The sequence below is a fragment of the Astatotilapia calliptera genome, chromosome 23 (assembly GCF_900246225.1).
Source record: "Astatotilapia calliptera chromosome 23, fAstCal1.2, whole genome shotgun sequence".
NCBI classification, from domain to species: Eukaryota; Metazoa; Chordata; class Actinopteri; order Cichliformes; family Cichlidae; genus Astatotilapia; species Astatotilapia calliptera.
This window is the reverse complement of record NC_039323.1, coordinates 24326826-24344227: the sequence shown is the minus strand read 5'-3', so window position 1 is coordinate 24344227 and position 17402 is coordinate 24326826. Positions and strand designations below refer to the sequence as shown.

Below are 17402 nucleotides of genomic sequence, written 5' to 3'. Positions count from 1 at the left end.
CAGAAGGAATAAGGGATGAAACTGAGGAACTAAGTAAGGTAGGATAAAAGGAAGGAAGGAAGAAAGAAACTAAGGAAGGAGGGAGGTAGGAAAGATGGATGGTAGGAAGGAAGAAAGAAGGATAGAAAAGGTGAAGGAACAAAAAAAAGTGAGTAAGGAAAGACAAACGAAGGAAAAAATAAAAGCAGAAGTGAAGGAAAAGAAAAGAAACTGAAGGAAGGAAGTGATGAGGAATATGAAAAGGAAGGATGAAGGAATGAAGAAAGGATGAATTGAGGAACTAAGTAATGATGGATGATAAGGAAGGGAACTGAGGAAGAAAACAGAGAAGAATGGAAGTGAGGAAGGAAGGAGGAAGGAAGAAATAAAGGAAGAAAATTTAAGAATGAAGGACAAAGGAAAGGAAGGAAGGAAAGAAAAAAGAAGAAAGGTAAAAGAAAAGAAGATCAGACAGGAAAGGGAACAAAAGAACAAAGGAAGGAATCAAAGACAAAGGAAAGAATTAAGACAGGCTTGAAGAAAAATAAAGAATTGAAGGAAGAAATGTAAGAAAAATAAGGTAGAAAGAAAAATGATTAAAAGAGAAAGGAAGGATGGTAAGGAAGAATAAACTAATTGAAAAAGAAAAAATAGCAAAGGAAGAAAAAATAGGAAGGTAGGAACTGTATAGTGTGTTCAGGACAGTGAAACAAAGAAGGACTGACAGAGGAAAGAATGCAAGAAAACATATGAAAAGGTTTTAAATGTAAAGAAACTAAGAAGAGAACAAAACTGGACGAAAGGAAGCTTAAAAAGTAGGAAAGATGCAAAGGCGGTTTTGTGTCACAAACATCACAGGTGTAAAGTACTTTTTCCTGCTATTATCCAAAACATATTATCATCTGGTTTCTCCATCATTTACACTAACAGAGGTTTATAAAGCCAGCTGATGAGGGAGCATCTTTAAACTTTGGTTTATTGTTGATTGGCTGGTTGAATCAGTTGCAGAGAAGAACTTCCTGGAGTCTGAGACGGGCTTGAAGGTGCTGCAGAGCGGTGTTGGAGAGGTGAGTGCATTTACACATTTATCTACGTTCATCTTAAAATCAGTTCTGTAGGTATTCACTGTTGCTGATACGAGTGGTCAGAGGCTAACAAAAAGGAAGCTGAATTTAGGCTTTTTTCTGCCCACTTGTTACAGAAGAATAATGGGAAGTCTTTGCCCTTGGCGACCAGAGTCCAGCCCCGCTCCCGCTGGGTGTTTGCAATGCTGGTGGCCATGGCCTGCATCGGCGGCATCCTGGTGGCGGCCATGACCATCACCTGCCTGCGCCACCATGCACACCGACTGGCGGCAAAGAAGCTGGGTCTGGGACCAGAAGGAGGCAGCTTCAGCCACCAGGAGTACCAGGTGAGGGCGTACCTCAGGATACAGCAGGTGTACAGAAATGAAATTTCAATGAATGTTACTGCATTGGCACCATGTGGTTGAAATTTTAATTAACTGATAGTTGATAGTTGAAAGTAATAGTGCTAGCAGATGGACGTTGAAATATTTGGATAAATGGCCAAGATGGAAAGAATAATAGGCAATAACAAAAGGTTATAACCAGTATAGGCAATAAAAATTCTAACAGTCCGCTAAAGTCAATAAAATGGAAATATGATGTACAGGGAGTGCAGAATTATTAGGCAAGTTGTATTTTTGAGGAATAATTTTATTATTGAACAACAACCATGTTCTCAATGAACCCAAAAAACTCATTAATATCAAAGCTGAATGTTTTTGGAAGTAGTTTTTAGTTTGTTTTTAGTTTTAGCTATTTTAGGGGGATATCTGTGTGTGCAGGTGACTATTACTGTGCATAATTATTAGGCAACTTAACAAAAAACAAATATATACCCATTTTAATTATTTATTTTTACCAGTGAAACCAATATAACATCTCCACATTCACAAATATACATTTCTGACATTCAAAAACAAAACAAAAACAAATCAGTGACCAATATAGCCACCTTTCTTTGCAAGGACACTCAAGAGCCTGCCATCCATGGATTCTGTCAGTGTTTTGATCTGTTCACCATCAACATTGCGTGCAGCAGCAACCACAGCCTCCCAGACACTGTTCAGAGAGGTGTACTGTTTTCCCTCCTTGTAAATCTCACATCTGATGATGGACCACAGGTTCTCAATGGGGTTCAGATCAGGTGAACAAGGAGGCCATGTCATTAGTTTTTCTTCTTTTATACCCTTTCTTGCCAGCCACGCTGTGGAGTACTTGGACGCGTGTGATGGAGCATTGTCCTGCATGAAAATCATGTTTTTCTTGAAGGATGCAGACTTCTTCCTGTACCACTGCTTGAAGAAGGTGTCTTCCAGAAACTGGCAGTAGGACTGGGAGTTGAGCTTGACTCCATCCTCAACCCGAAAACGCCCCACAAGCTCATCTTTGATGACCAGCCCAAACCAGTACTCCACCTCCACCTTGCTGGCGTCTGAGTCGGACTGGAGCTCTCTGCCCTTTACCAATCCAGCCACGGGCCCATCCATCTGGCCCATCAAGACTCACTCTCATGTCATCAGTCCATAAAACCTTAGAAAAACCAGTCTTGAGATATTTCTTGGCCCAGTCTTGACGTTTCAGCTTGTGTGTCTTGTTCAGTGGTGGTCGTCTTTCAGCCTTTCTTACCTTGGCCATGTCTCTGAGTATTGCACACCTTGTGCTTTTGGGCACTCCAGTGATGTTGCAGCTCTGAAATATGGCCAAACTGGTGGCAAGTGGCATCTTAGCAGCTGCACGCTTGACTTTTCTCAGTTCATGGGCAGTTATTTTGCGCCTTGGTTTTTCCACACGCTTCTTGCGACCCTGTTGACTATTTTGAATGAAACGCTTGATTGTTCGATGATCACGCTTCAGAAGCTTTGCAATTTTGAGACTGCTGCATCCCTCTGCAAGATATCTCACTATTTTTGACTTTTCTGAGCCCGTCAAGTCCTTCTTTTGACCCATTTTGCCAAAGGAAAGGACGTTGCCTAATAATTATGCACACCTGATATAGGGTGTTGATGTCATTAGACCACACCCCTTCTCATTACAGAGATGCACATCACCTAATATGCTTAATTGGTAGTAGGCTTTCGAGCCTATACAGCTTGGAGTAAGACAGCATGCATGAAGAGGATGATGTGGACAAAATACTCATTTGCCTAATAATTCTGCACTCCCTGTATATGTGAGAAGCGAATGTCCAGGTTCTGCTTTTTATTCCCAATGTATGAACTGACTTTAATGTAACTTGCTTTAATGTAAAATGAGGCTTTCCCCAACTCTCTCAGCTGCCTCCAATCACCTTTTTTAGTGACAAAATAGTCCATTCAGATGCTTTATACAAATACAAATCTATATAAACACTTAAGAGGCACAACACAGTGAGAGGAGTGCAGTGTAACAGTGCATGCATAACTGGCTCACCAGGACCTGTGTCGCCAGCATATGGCCTCCAAAGGTGCCTTTGGACGCCTTGAAGCTGCCGCCCTAGGTGCTGTGGGAGGAGCAAGTGGAGGAGCAAGTGGAGGAAGTGGAGGAGGAGGTGGAGGAAGTGTTGCGGGAGGTGCAGTGGGAGGCGGAGGTACAGACTCGAGGGTGAGCAGCGTTTCATCCCAGTTCAGCGACGGCGCCCAGCCAAGCCCCAGCTCCCATAGCAGCACGCCCTCCTGGTGTGAGGAGCCAGCTCAGGCCAACATGGACATCTCTACTGGTCACATGATACTGGTTAGTACTCGATGACACGTAAGTGCTGTGAGGAAGTGAGGAAGCCAAATTTAATAGGTAAAACCTTAGAAAGGGATCAGTCAAAAGGTTCACAAGAAGATTTATGAAAAATTGAAAAATTAGATAAAGTCAAATTTACTTAAAGAGTATCTTTGCCTCACTGCTCATTTTGATGTTAAAAACATTTATAAACAGTCGCCAAATACTCATAACGACAGGACTTGTGTGTAAATATTTTGCTGGCTCTTCATTTTTTTGACGCCATTTGTCTCAGTTGTAGGATCACCAGGTAGCTACAGGATGAAGGATACTCTACGTTATTCTCTATTTTACTCTAAAATGGAAATTGATTTACAAAATTAACATTGTTATATTAAAGAAAACTTAAAATAACAGTTGAGCCCATAAACACATTAGACAAGTGTTGACTGAGGTCATTAATAACGTGAGAAGTAGGCTGATTTTCAAATAGATTTCTATACAGTCAGACTTCTTCAAGCGCCCCCAGCTGGCCATTAGAAAGAATGCAGGTTTAAGGCTTTTATATACAGTGTACATACTGGCATTGGTAAGATTTTTCCCAGAGTTAAACTGCACATGAGTTTGGGCACATCTAAAGTGTTAGATGCTTACTCTAAAACTGGGATAAATTTAGTTTTAATTTGCTTTATTATTTTTAAAATCCTAAACTTTGGGTCAGTTTGTTAAAAGGTCTAGACAACACATACATGGTTCTTCATATAATGGAAAGATAGGACTGAATGTCCTATACTCCTAAAGGCTTACATGGAGGACCACTTAAGGAACAAGGACAGGCTGCTGAAGGAGTGGGAGGCTCTGTGTTCCTACCAGGCCGAACCCAGCGCTGTCTCCGTGGCTCAGAGCGACACCAACGTGAAGAAGAATCGCTGTCCTGACTCGGTGCCCTGTGAGTTCCTCAGCAACTTCACTCCCATCAGCATTAAGTATCCTGTAAAAGTTGCTCTGTTAAAACACGGGGCAAAAAAGCTGTCTGAAACACCCTGAGAGTTTGAGGCTGCTTAATATTGAATTATATCAAGATTTTAAGTGTATCTGTGTTCTCCAAAAAGTTGATTCTGTTCATCTGGACGTAGTGTTTTGTGGGAGAAACGTTTCGTCACTCATCAAAGTGACTTCTTCAGTCTCAGCTGACTGCAGGTTTCCCCAATCTTATAAACAGTACATTTGCATAATGACTGAAACCAGCCCACTGAAGGAACAATGGGCTGGGAGGTCAGTTCCTTAATCTTAATTATGCAAATTCTCATGACCATTGATCAACAACCACTGACCAAAACCCACTAATCAAAGACCATTGATCAATGGCCATGAGTACCATTTACAGAGAGTTGCGGAATGGCCGCAATCACAGCATTGTAAGATGGCGAAAGATGTACCCTTAGGCCCCCTCCTCGATTCAGAGATGGTCTTTCCCTTTTCACATAAATGACCTCCTTGACTCCGCGCTCAAACCAGCGTTCCTCCCTGTCCAAGATGTGTACTTCCTCAACCTTGAAAGAGTGTCCACTGGCCTGTAGGTGTGAATAGACTGCAGAGTCCTGGCCTGACGAGGTAGCTCTTCTGTGTTGTGCCATCCGTTTCGCCAGAGGTTGTTTGGTTTCCCCGATGTATAAATCCTGGCAATCCTCCTGGCACTTAACAGCGTACACTATGTTACTCTGTGTTAGGGGACCCGATCCTTGGGGTGGAACAGTTTTTGGCGCAGCGTGTTTTGGGGTTTAAAAGCCACAGAGACCCGGTGTTTTGGTCAGTGATTGTTGGTCAATGGTCATGAGAATTTGCATAATTAAGATTAAGGAACTGACCTCCCAGCCCATTGTTCCTTCAGTGGGCTGGTTTCAGTCATTATGCAAATGTACTGTTTATAAGATTGGGGACACCTGCAGTCACTTTGATGAGTGACGAAACGTTTCTCCCACAAAATGCTACGTCCAGATGAACAGAATCAACTTTTTGGAGATTTACTTTCCTGGATGATTGAGAATGCATCAAGATGCATCTGTGTTGATTTCTGGTTTCTCATTCTAGGCTTGAATTAGTAATGGTTTTACTTTTTTTTTTTTTTTTTAGCTTAGATTGTTTACTTATTTACTTAAACTAAAACTTCAAGGGAACAGGATAGCAAAGAGAAAGTCAGGAAAATCTATAAAAATTAGACAGGCATACTTGGAGACTAGGTATACAGAGCTGTAGCAAACACAAAGTAAAAAGAAGAAGAGTTTCAAGGATGTGGAGCAGATTAGGGTAATTAAGAAAGAAAGAGAAATGTGCTAACGAATGCATAGAACACATTGAAAAGATGAAAGAAGTATTTTGAGGAGCTTATGAATGGAGAATATGAGGGAGCAGGGTAACTTTTTACAGGGAATTTTTAGTATAATTGCCCATCGAAAGGAAAATGCAGTTCAAAAAATTGACTACTCAAAGTGAAACAGTTAGAACATGCACAAAACTTCAATAAAATGTTGACAAATCTGAATTTTACCAGTTTATTCTGGCTATTGCAACCTGTCTGACCTCTGAAGTCACACACAAATTTAAGATAAATACGTTTTGAATACTTATTTCTGTGACTGTTGTCCTTTAGATGACCACGCAAGGGTGAAGCTGAAGGCAGAGATCAACCCTTCGCGGTCAGACTACATCAATGCCAGCACTATAGTAAGTCTGACCCTCCACTTTCACCTAAGCAAATCAAAATGTTGTCCTGTTAGAGAAAAATTAAGGCCTTCTGGCCAGCTTTGGTCTTGCAGACTATTATGGAATTGTCCAAATATCATTTGTAGATCAAAGACTCTCCCAATGGTCTGGTCCTGGTCAATGAAGCAAAAACAACAAAATAAGTCTCCCAGGAAAATGCAGTCCATCCAGTAGATGTGTCTGTCCACACTCTTGACCCCCCGTTCATTTCTGTCCTCTTCTACAGATCGAGCACGATCCCCGTATGCCGGCCTACATTGCCACCCAGGGCCCTCTGTCTCACACCATCTCTGACTTCTGGCAGGTCAGTTTAGCTGCTGATCAGAACAGTGTGCAGACATATGTGAATAATTTGTATCAGATCGGTTTTAAATGTGTATGTTAATCAGCACCTGTGTACTTTGTGTTAGATGGTGTGGGAGAATGGATGCACTGTGATCGTGATGATGACAGCTCTGGTGGAGGATGGAGAGAAACAGTGTGACCGCTACTGGCCTGATGAAGGCTCGTCCCTCTACCATATCTATGAGGTGATGAGTGCGTGAGAGGGTGTGAGTCTGTGTGCGTGTGCAGCAGCAGCAGGGGTGATTTTATTCTTATTGTGTGTTCGTCCAGGTGAACCTGGTGTCGGAGCACATCTGGTGTAACGACTTCCTGGTTCGAAGTTTCTACCTAAAGAACGTGCAGACGCAAGAGACCCGGACGCTCACTCAGTTTCACTTCCTCAGCTGGCCAGCTCAGGGCATCCCTACCTCCACACGCCCCCTGCTGGACTTCCGCAGGTACTGCAGTTAAATGCCAAACTGAGAGAGTTAAATCCCATTCAAACAAGGTTTGAATGGGAGGTGGATTGACTTTCTTATTTATGGTCTTGTGAAGAAGAAAGCTTTGAAAGGACACTGTATAGTTCTGTGAGAAACTAGTACACCCTGACTGCTTCCATTGGAATTAACAACATAAGTAGCAGTGAGGTGTCACTAATCAGATGCCCATGATTAACTGATCATTAGTGAGTGTAAGCACCTCTATAAAATCAGAAATTTTGGCAGTTTATCTGTAGCATTTAGTTGTGTGTTAACACAATGCAACAGTGTTCCCAGGTGTGGACGTCCCAGTAAATTCACCCCAAGGTCAATGCTGTGCAATGCTCAGAGAAACTGCAAAAAACCCAAGAACTACACCTTAGGCTCTACAGGCCTCAATTAGCATGTTAAAGTTCATGACACTACAATTAGAAAATTACTAAACAAGTATAGCTTGTTTGGAAAGATTGCCTAGAGAAAGCCTCTTTTATTTGAAAAGAACATGGCAGCGCAGTTTAGGTTTGCAAAGGGGAATCTGAACAAAGCACAACACTTCTGAAACAATGTCCCTTGGACAGACGAGACCAAAGTAGAGATGCTTGGCAATAACCAAAACCAGCACATCTGCACAAATACCACACAGTGGAGGAGGGGAGATGATTTGGACTTGTTTTGCAGCCACAGGAGCTGAGCAGCTTACAGTCATTGAGTCGACAATGAATTTCTGTCTATACCAAAGTATTCTAGAGTCAGCTCTGACAGATAAAGCTTGGCCCAAACTGGGTCATGCAGCAGGACAATGATACCAACTCAGCAGCAAATCTATAACAGAATGGCTGAAAAAGAATTAAGGTGATGCAATGGTCCAGATCTCAACCTGACTGCAATGCTCTGATGGGACCGTAAGAGAGCTGTGCAGGAACCTCAATAAACCAAAGCAATGTTGTAAAGACGAGTGGGCCAGAATTCCTCCACAACAATGAGAATCCTGATAAAGTCATACAGAAAATAATTACTTGAAGGTATTGCTGCTGAAGGTGGTTCTACTAACTACTGAATCATGGGGTGTACTTAGATTTTAACAGGACTGCAGAGTCCTGTGAAAGCTTTCTTTTCATTCAACTGTAAATTAAAAGTGCTTTACATAACATAATTACATACTTTAAATTGCTTTTTATTGCCAGTGTCTGAAGAGATTAAAATAAACTTTAAAATTTGAGTTTCCTTGAGTCTCACATTGCCTCTAACAGCTTGTCGATTGATTTCTATGTGAAGTACTCCAACAGTCCAAAGGATGTGTTCCTGACCAACACTAGCTGATAATAGCTTAACGAATGTGAACTAACTATAGGCTACCTTCACTACATAGACTCAAAAACAAAGTCCACATAAGGGCCAAAAGCAGTGCTGCTGTAGAACCACTGAGAACATTAGCACGTACTTGATTAACTTATAACAAGGGCTCCACTAGCTATCATGTGTGGTTTGTCACCTAGGTGCCATGTTTTGTAAGAAGCAATTTGTCCATGACGATACATGAAGTCAATTTCTAAATTATGGTTATTATTTGATTTCAAAACACCAAGAACTCAAGGCTTCATAACAGTAATCCACTAACCGCTAGCTGATGTCATGTTGGTCAAAGTGCTAGTTGTCTAGCTTGCCAATTGACTTCACCAGCTTATTCATGATGATGACTTCTATATAATGTAAAACAGCAAGAGCTCACACAAGCAGCAAATCAAGCATGCATATCAAGTAATACTTGATGTGCATGCTTTGGAGGAGTCTAGAAAATAAGAAAAGATGACAAAATCTTCCTTCAAAAGAAGCACCCAGCTATCCTCCCTCTGACCCAGAAGGAACAAAGTCATGCAAACTAACAATAAGGTAACTTAAAGACGTTACCTGATAAATAAACACTATAGATTCCCCCATCTCAGTCTTTCAGCCATCCGCCTCACTCCCTCCTCTCCTCCCACCCTGTGCGATGGAGGTCAGCGGGCCCCTGGTTTAATTTTGAACACATCTGTCTGTGTCATTCTTGTGGTTTGCAGCTAGTAGTCTGGGTCCAGTTGCATAGTCACAAAAATGATCATTGACTGATGTGGCTGCAGCAGGAGGTCCATCGCAGAAAACCCACTTCTTATCTCTGTCTCTCTCTATCCATCTTCAACATTTATCTATTTCTTTCTTAACCTACAAAAGCTTGTATTTAAAAAATATCTGTCTATAAAACATTTTTAAACACATGAAAAAGGACAACATTTTTGTTTGTACAGTGATAGGTAAATTATGGCTATGCACAGATTCCTAATTTGTGGTTAGGTCAGAGTTCTAAATTATCATCCAGTGCTAAGTAACTTAATTAGCAAGAAGCAAAATAATGAAATACAAAAAAAAAAAACCCTCCCAAAATTGATGCACAAACCTCCTGGAAATCCTTTGCCAAACAGCAAACTCGATTATTTGTGAGATATTAGAATTAAAATAAGTATGGCCCATGAACCAGCTCATTCAAAACACCTGTGCTGCTAACTCCAGTATTCAGATAATAATGTGGTCCTGTATTCTCCAAATCCTGTTATGATATTTATTACTGCTCTCAAGCAAAATTTATAATTTTTACCTTATAAAGTGCAGAGCTTAATAATACAATTGTTACGGGCCCCAGGAATGGTGCCACAATAACAAAGAAGAAATCCCTGCAAACACAGGTAAAGTTCAGGATCAATGAAGACAGTGCACTCGGTTTGCCTCTCAGATTGCATCTGACTCGTGGGCGGAAGTCCATCCCCCTAAAGCAACCGGGTTGCACCTGTCTTGGAATAATAGTTCCGCCTGGGGTGTTGCTCCATTTCTTTGTACCTTCTATACAGTTTATGTGACAAAATAATGCACTGGTTAGGTTGGTCATGTTGTCAAAGTCATTTTGGATATTAATAGCCACAGAAAATAACTGATAAACAAATTAAATAAATTAAATTAAATGATTAACACAAAAGTGGCCATGCATTTTGGGTGTGCCACACACTCCCCTACAAACCAAAAGTGGCTCCCGACACTTGCAATTAACAGTGTAAACTTCCATTAACTCTGAATCAAACTTTAACTCTTCACTCAATATACTCACAAATTACAAATACATATGGGTGTGCAATGATTTTCTACATTTTCTGAATACCCAACACTATATGTACCCAAGGTCCTATGCCCGTCTTAAACTCAGCAGCAGATCGGGTAAGTGACAGCGGAGTGTACACCAGGCATAATATGGATGGGTTGGACTGAATGCCAGTACGATTGTGGACACTGGTGCATATAGAACACTGGCTGTACACCCACAGAACTAACAGCAAGACGTGGCTGATACGTTGGCTGGCCAAGGGAAGAATAGGTCAGTATCTGGCCAGGTCTCCTCTGCCTTGTAGATCTCCTTAGTACGGGCTGAGGTTCAGGTTGAGACCCTTGAGTGTTTTCACTGGAGTCATTGGTCTGGGGCGCCAGCTGCTCTTCGCCAAACTCTGGTTCCTCCACAGGGGGCGAAATGTAATTCTCTCTCTCCTGCTCCATCAATCCTACACTCACTCGGTTAAACTCTGATCCTATAGGAACATCGCCACCCTGCATGTCACCAGGTGTCTCAGGACTAACCAATGACCCGCTCACTGGGACCTGATTAGGAATGTCCCGATTGGTCCTTAATGATTCTCTGGGTACCCGCAGCCAGTAACAAGGTGCCTCCTCATCTGTTTCAGATCCACTTACATCACCAGCCTCTATTTGGTCGACCGTTTCACGTGGCTGATTTGACTTTCCTTTTGCCCTTGGCGGTCTATCAGGCATGCGATCATCTGTAATGTCTGCTGGTAGATCATTAACTTGAAGCAACAAATTTCTGTGGAGGGTGCGAGTATGGTGACCTCTGTTTTCAGGGCTGACCTTATAAACTGGGTTGTCACCAACCTGCTCTCTGACAATGTAGATAGTTTTCTCCCAATAGGGTTTCAGTTTGCATGGACCTCCCCTTTCTGCAACGTTGCGAACAAGAACCCTGTCACCTGGTTGTAGGGTTACACCCCTGTTCCGTTTGTCATAATAGTGCCTTTGGCACTCGAATGTTGGCTGTTCGTGCTGGCTATCTTGTACGCTTCGATCATTTTCTCCTTCCATCGTTTTGCATATCCACTTGGAGTGTGCAGCTACCAACCCAAAAAGGAGATCGACGGGGAGACGTGGATGGCAACCATAAAGGAGGTAATATGGAGAAAACCCAGTGGACTCATGTTTGGTGCAGTTGTATGCGTGCACAACGTGAGACAGGTGATCTTTCCAGTTCTCTCTCTCTTTCTCGCCCAACGTCCTGAGCATTTGTAGCAGAGTCCGATTGAACCTCTCTGCAGGGTTGCCCTGTGGGTGGTATGGGGAAGTCCTAGAATGGTTTACACCGGCCAGTTGCCTGAGAGTCCTAAACAACTCATTCTCAAACTCCCGGCCCTGATCATGGTGAAGCTTAGCTGGATAGCCAAACCGTAGGATGAAGTCACCGAAGATTCTCTCCGCAGCTGTCTTTCCAGCCTTGTTTTTAGTGGGGTATGCTTGTGTGAATCTGGTGAAGTAAACCAGTACAACCAGTATGTATTCGTACCCACCCCGGCTGGTCTCAAGGTGCAGAAAGTCAATGCATACGAGCTCTAGGGGCGAGCTCGATGTAAGGCTCCCCATAGGTGCCCTGTCAGGTAAGGCTGGCTTTTTTTGCTTAATGCAACGACATCGTCTGGTGATATATTCCTCAACCTCTCTCTTCATAAAGGGCCAATAAAAGCGATCTCTTACTAGGCTAAGGACTCTTTCCACACCAACATGTCCCATGTTGTCATGGAGGTGTGAGAGGACAGTTTGTTTGTAGATGGCAGGCAGGACTAACTGCTTTCGGCTGGGAGTCTTCCTATAGAGTAAGCCATTTTCCACCTGCAGCCTACTCCATTCTCGTGACAATTTCCTTGTGGACTTGTCCAATGTTCTACGAACCTCATCAGTTAGATCTCTGTTATTCTCCTTTAACTCTAACATTTTGCTGATAACAGGATCTTTCCGCTGCTCATCTGAGAGCTCTTTGCAGCTGATGACTGGAAATGTTCCAGTGTCTGCATGTGTCTGGTGTTGTGATGTTATGTTGAGGGCTGCCACCCATGCTACATCCCCTTTTTCTGCAGTCCTAGTTCCCTCCCAGGTGGCACACACTGCCTCTTCTGGTAGTCTTTCTGAGCACTGATCCATAAAAACACTGATATCAAGTGGACAGCGCGAAAGCGTGTCTGCATCAATGTTCTGTTTGCCTGGCCGATACCTGATTTCAAAATGGAAATCGGCAAGCTGCCCCACCCAGCGATGACCCACAGCATTGAGCTTGGCTGTGCTCATAATGTAGGTCAGGGGGTTGTTGTCCGTGAAGACTGTGAAATGGGGCGCATAGTACAGGTAGTCGACAAATTTTTCACATACTGCCCATTTCAAGGCCAGAAACTCCAGTTTCCCACTATGGAGGTGGTAATTCTGTTCTGCTGGGGTCAGTGTGCGTGACCCATAACCTATCACCCTCATCTTATCATCTTGTTTCTGGTACAGGACCGCCCCCAGGCCCTGTTGGGATGCGTCTGTGTGCAGTATGAAAGGGTGATCAAAGTCTGGGTAGGCTAGCACTGGTGGGCTTGTTAGAATGTCTATGAGACGCTCAAGAATCTGTTGGTGTTGGCTGCCCCACTCTACTGGAGTCCGTGAAGATAACTGCGGCCCCTTCCCCTTTTCTCTTACAAGGTTAGTTAGAGGTGGGCTGGGGTTTGTCTTGAGCAATTCATAAAGCGGTCTGGCTATGCGGGAGAAGTCCTGCACATAAGCCCGGTAGTAGCTCAGAAAACCCAGTAGCTGCCTGACATCACCGACTGTTTGAGGGGCTTTTTGCTTTAGTGCCTGTACTGCCTCTAGGTCCTTTGGGTCTATCCTCACTCCATCTGCCGACACCAGGCGGCCTACATACCTGACCTCTTTGCGGAGTAGCTCACATTTCTCAGGGCGGAGCTTAACTCCATGGCGTTGCAGAGCTTGAAGTACACGCCGCAAGACCTCAACATGTTCCTCAAAGGACCTGGAGAAACATAGCACATCATCCAGATAAGGGATGCAACACTCATCCCTGAGTGTGTCCAACATTTCCTCCATGCTTCTTTGGAAGGCTGCTGGTGCATTAGAAAGGCCAAACGGGATCCTGACCCACTCATATAAGCCCCATGGGGTGGTGAATGCAGTCAGGTGCCTGGACCCCTCCGCGATAAAGCCTTGGTGGTAAGCCTTGCCCTGATCTAGGATGGAAAACCACCTGTAGCCTCCGAGTGAGTCAATCAGGTCCTGTATGCGGGGGAGGGGGTGCCGATCTGGCACAGTCTTTTTGTTGAGAAGCCGGTAATCAATGCACAGGCGCAATGATCCGTCTTTCTTTCTCACACAAACAATAGGGGCAGCATATGGCGAGTGTGATTTTACAATCCACCCCTTCACAAGCAGCTCCTGTATATATTCTTTAACCTCCCTGTACAATGGCTTTGGGACTGACGCATAAGCCTTTTGGACTGGGGTGTCATCTTTGAGTCTAACTGACATTTGGAGAGAGGGTATACATCCAATGTCACTGCCGTCCCGTGCAAAAGCAGCTGATTCCTCATTCAACATTTTCTCGACTATTCTCTGCTGTTCTGAACTAAGGTGACTGAGGTCAACCGGTGGTCACCACAGGTCAGCAGGGGAGTACCAGGAGAGGCCACATTAACTTCAGCCTTCAATACACAAGCTTGTGTTGGACCCCCATCTCCAACGTCCTGTTCGCCTGGCTCCAGAACTTTGGCAACATGTTGGATGGAGCCAAGTTGGGACCTCTTTGGCAGAGTGATTACTTGGTTTGTGTGGTTGGAAATTGGCACTCTAACAAATGGTTGTTTGGTGTTACTGATTTCCAACAATCCTTCCCCCACACTCAGCTGCTCTAGCGTGGCGCTATCCTCTAGTGGCTCATACAGGACAACAGGGTTGGAAATGTCAAAGGTAGATGGTACTTTACATCGCACATTTACCGTTTTACCAGGTGGAACATAAACATTTTCCTTCCCTACCCTAATGGTGGTTATACTGTGGTTTGACTCTTTCTGCAGATTGATAAAGTTGACCATGGCTCTTGCCTGTTCTTCCTCCACTCCTAGGGCTTTGCGGAGAAGGCTGAGGATCATAGTGTGTGCATCTGCATCACACTTATGACTATTAATCATCCCTTGGAGGACATTGGCTCCCAGTAGTGGCTGGGGGAGGGGGAGCTGGCTGATTAGGAAGGGTACTTCCATTGTAAGGTTGGGATCGGTGTTCCCCGGGAGATTAACTGTTAGCTCCACCCACCCATCATATGGGATTGGCTGTCCATTTGCTGCACACAGGTCAAGGCTTTCCCCAGGATCAAGAAGTTCTTGTAAGGGCCTCACTGCATATTGGGGAATGAACGTCTCCTTCCAGGATCTATCAATGATGCTCACTTGTGAGCCAGTATCAAATAGTACTGTCACAGCATAGCCGTTGACAAAACAATTTAGTAGGCTCCTTTTACCAATCAATGGCACTGTTCGGGCTGTACTGTCAGTAACTGCTTGGCTTTTCGGTGGGGAGGGCTGGCTTTCTTTGCAGCGTTTTTTTTCCCTTTCCCTTCAGACGTCTCAGTTTGCTAGTGGGCATTACTGAGTGGGATGGTCTCTGTCTGTCCCTCAACAGAGACCGGCTCCCGTTTCCCGGCTGGTTGGTTCGTTTTAAACAGCCAATTGCCCTATGCCCGGCATCCCCACACACAAAGCAGTGATTACAGTTTTCTGAGCCTTGCTGCATACATTTGGTGCAGCTGGGTATTTTACCTCTCCTTGCAGCTGAAGGTTGACTTGGTGGAGGAGTGAGTGCCTGGTTAACAAGAGGTTGGGTGCCATGGAATTGGTCCTGGCCTGGCGTTTGGAAAGGTGCAGTCTTTGATTGGGTTGTATGAATAGCTGCCGCTTGTTGGCCCATTAAAGTCGCAACCATGTTAGTCAAAGCCTCTACTTGTGCACTAAGCTGTTGGATCGCATCATTATCCCCACTGTTTGCACTCACATCTCCTCCTTCCACCTGGACACTATGTGTATGTGTTGTTTTTTGACGGGGGGCATGACCTAACCTACGCTGGTGTTCATTTTCATCGCTAATCATCTTCATAACCTGTCTGAGAATCTCCTCATCAGTGACGTTGCTGTTTGAAAGGAGTGGCCTTAGTTGCTGTCTGATGTCAGTATGTTTTGTGCCCAGGCCTTGGTAGATACTGTGAAGAAAGACTTCCTGAATAGTTTTGGGTTCATAACGAATGTCTGTACTGACCTGTTTTGATTGGAACAGGATCTTCTGTTTGAGTCCAATCATGCGGTACAAGAACTGTTGTGGGGTTTCTTGTTCACTCTGTCTTGCACACATAAGCTCTTGGAACAATTCAGTGCTGGCCTTTTCACCCAGGTGTGATCTGAGAAAGCCCTTGAGTTCATTCACAGTGATTTCATCTTTGTTGATGAGCATATCCTTGAAGACACCTGGCTTTACAATTCTCAGTACACCCCGGATAACCTCAGTCTCTGTGAAACCCTCTCTAATGCCTTCATCTATCTGTTTACACATGCTGCTATAAGTTATGTCAGCATTGTGGTCCCCAATCTGGCCACCATGTACCTTAAATTCCCTCCGTTGGAGGTAAGAGAGGTCCTTTAAGGAAACCATTCTCTCAGTGGTTACATGTGATGAGGGGTGAGGTATTGCTGCATGTGTTACTGGGTCACCTATACTGTGTGCCCCACTAGGATGTGTGTTACTTGCATTTCTAAAATGCTGTGGCTCTCCACCCCGCTCATCATTTATGATTCTAGGCTGGGTTGGACTCAGATTGGTGGTGCGAGCCTGTGCACCAAAGTCAGTCTGCTGTGATGTTGTAGGCTCTCTGGGGATGGAAAGTAAGGGGGTGGTATGCTGTTGAGTGTTAGTAACTGGTGGTAACTGGCCTAAGGTAGCATGTGTCACTGTAGTGCGCTCGACTGTCTTAGCACTAACAACTGGTGACTCCAGTGGCTGCGCCACCCCATTAGCAGTGTTCAATAGGCCACGATTTTCAACCATACTGCATACAAGATCATTTAGCACCAGCAACTGACTCATTCCCTCATCCTCAGAATTTAACAAAGCATCTGACTGCATATAGTTGATAATGCAATCCACACAACCTTCTTCATCAGTGGACTCTAATTCACTACTCTGGCTGTCTGTGACCAGGTCCCTTGCGAGCTGATAGGCTTCTGCACCTGAAAGCTTATACAAGTTCTTTTTGATGCTCCAAACCAGCTCCTTGCGCGCTGCTGCCATGATGAGCTTCGACTAATGAGACACAGAGGTGCAGTTCCGTTGGTGGAGTGAAGACCTTCGTACAGATCTTGACTTCTCTTTGTGGACACCCACCAGCTGTCGTCTCGGCTACAGCGATGCCATCTCACGTTGACTTTCTGGTTCTAGTATCTCTGGACCCTCTTCCTTAGAAGACTCAACAGGAAGTGGATCCCGGACGAGCCCCCACAATTTGTTACGGGCCCCAGGAATGGTGCCACAATAACAAAGAAGAAATCCCTGCAAACACAGGTAAAGTTCAGGATCAATGAAGACAGTGCACTCGGTTTGCCTCTCAGATTGCATCTGACTCGTGGGCGGAAGTCCATCCCCCTAAAGCAACCGGGTTGCACCTGTCTTGGAATAATAGTTCCGCCTGGGGTGTTGCTCCATTTCTTTGTACCTTCTATACAGTTTATGTGACAAAATAATGCACTGGTTAGGTTGGTCATGTTGTCAAAGTCATTTTGGATATTAATAGCCACAGAAAATAACTGATAAACAAATTAAATAAATTAAATTAAATGATTAACACAAAAGTGGCCATGCATTTTGGGTGTGCCACACAATCATAACCACCTGCACCCCATGTACCAAAGGCCATTTGCTACATCCTATTAAC

The 17402-nt window shown here is 44.1% G+C and overlaps 1 protein-coding gene across 2 annotated transcripts in view; it reads left to right on the top strand.

Moving 5' to 3' along the window:
• ptprnb (protein tyrosine phosphatase receptor type Nb) overlaps nucleotides 1–17402 on the top strand; it is a 57237-nt gene that overhangs the window by 35842 nt on the left and 3993 nt on the right. For both annotated transcript variants that reach the window (XM_026158534.1, XM_026158533.1), the window contains 8 exons: nucleotides 982–1046; nucleotides 1181–1390; nucleotides 3459–3755; nucleotides 4536–4683; nucleotides 6385–6458; nucleotides 6724–6801; nucleotides 6908–7027; nucleotides 7113–7279. In XM_026158534.1, the coding sequence (XP_026014319.1) occupies nucleotides 982–1046; nucleotides 1181–1390; nucleotides 3459–3755; nucleotides 4536–4683; nucleotides 6385–6458; nucleotides 6724–6801; nucleotides 6908–7027; nucleotides 7113–7279 (1159 nt within the window). The remainder of the gene's footprint in view (nucleotides 1–981; nucleotides 1047–1180; nucleotides 1391–3458; nucleotides 3756–4535; nucleotides 4684–6384; nucleotides 6459–6723; nucleotides 6802–6907; nucleotides 7028–7112; nucleotides 7280–17402) is intronic.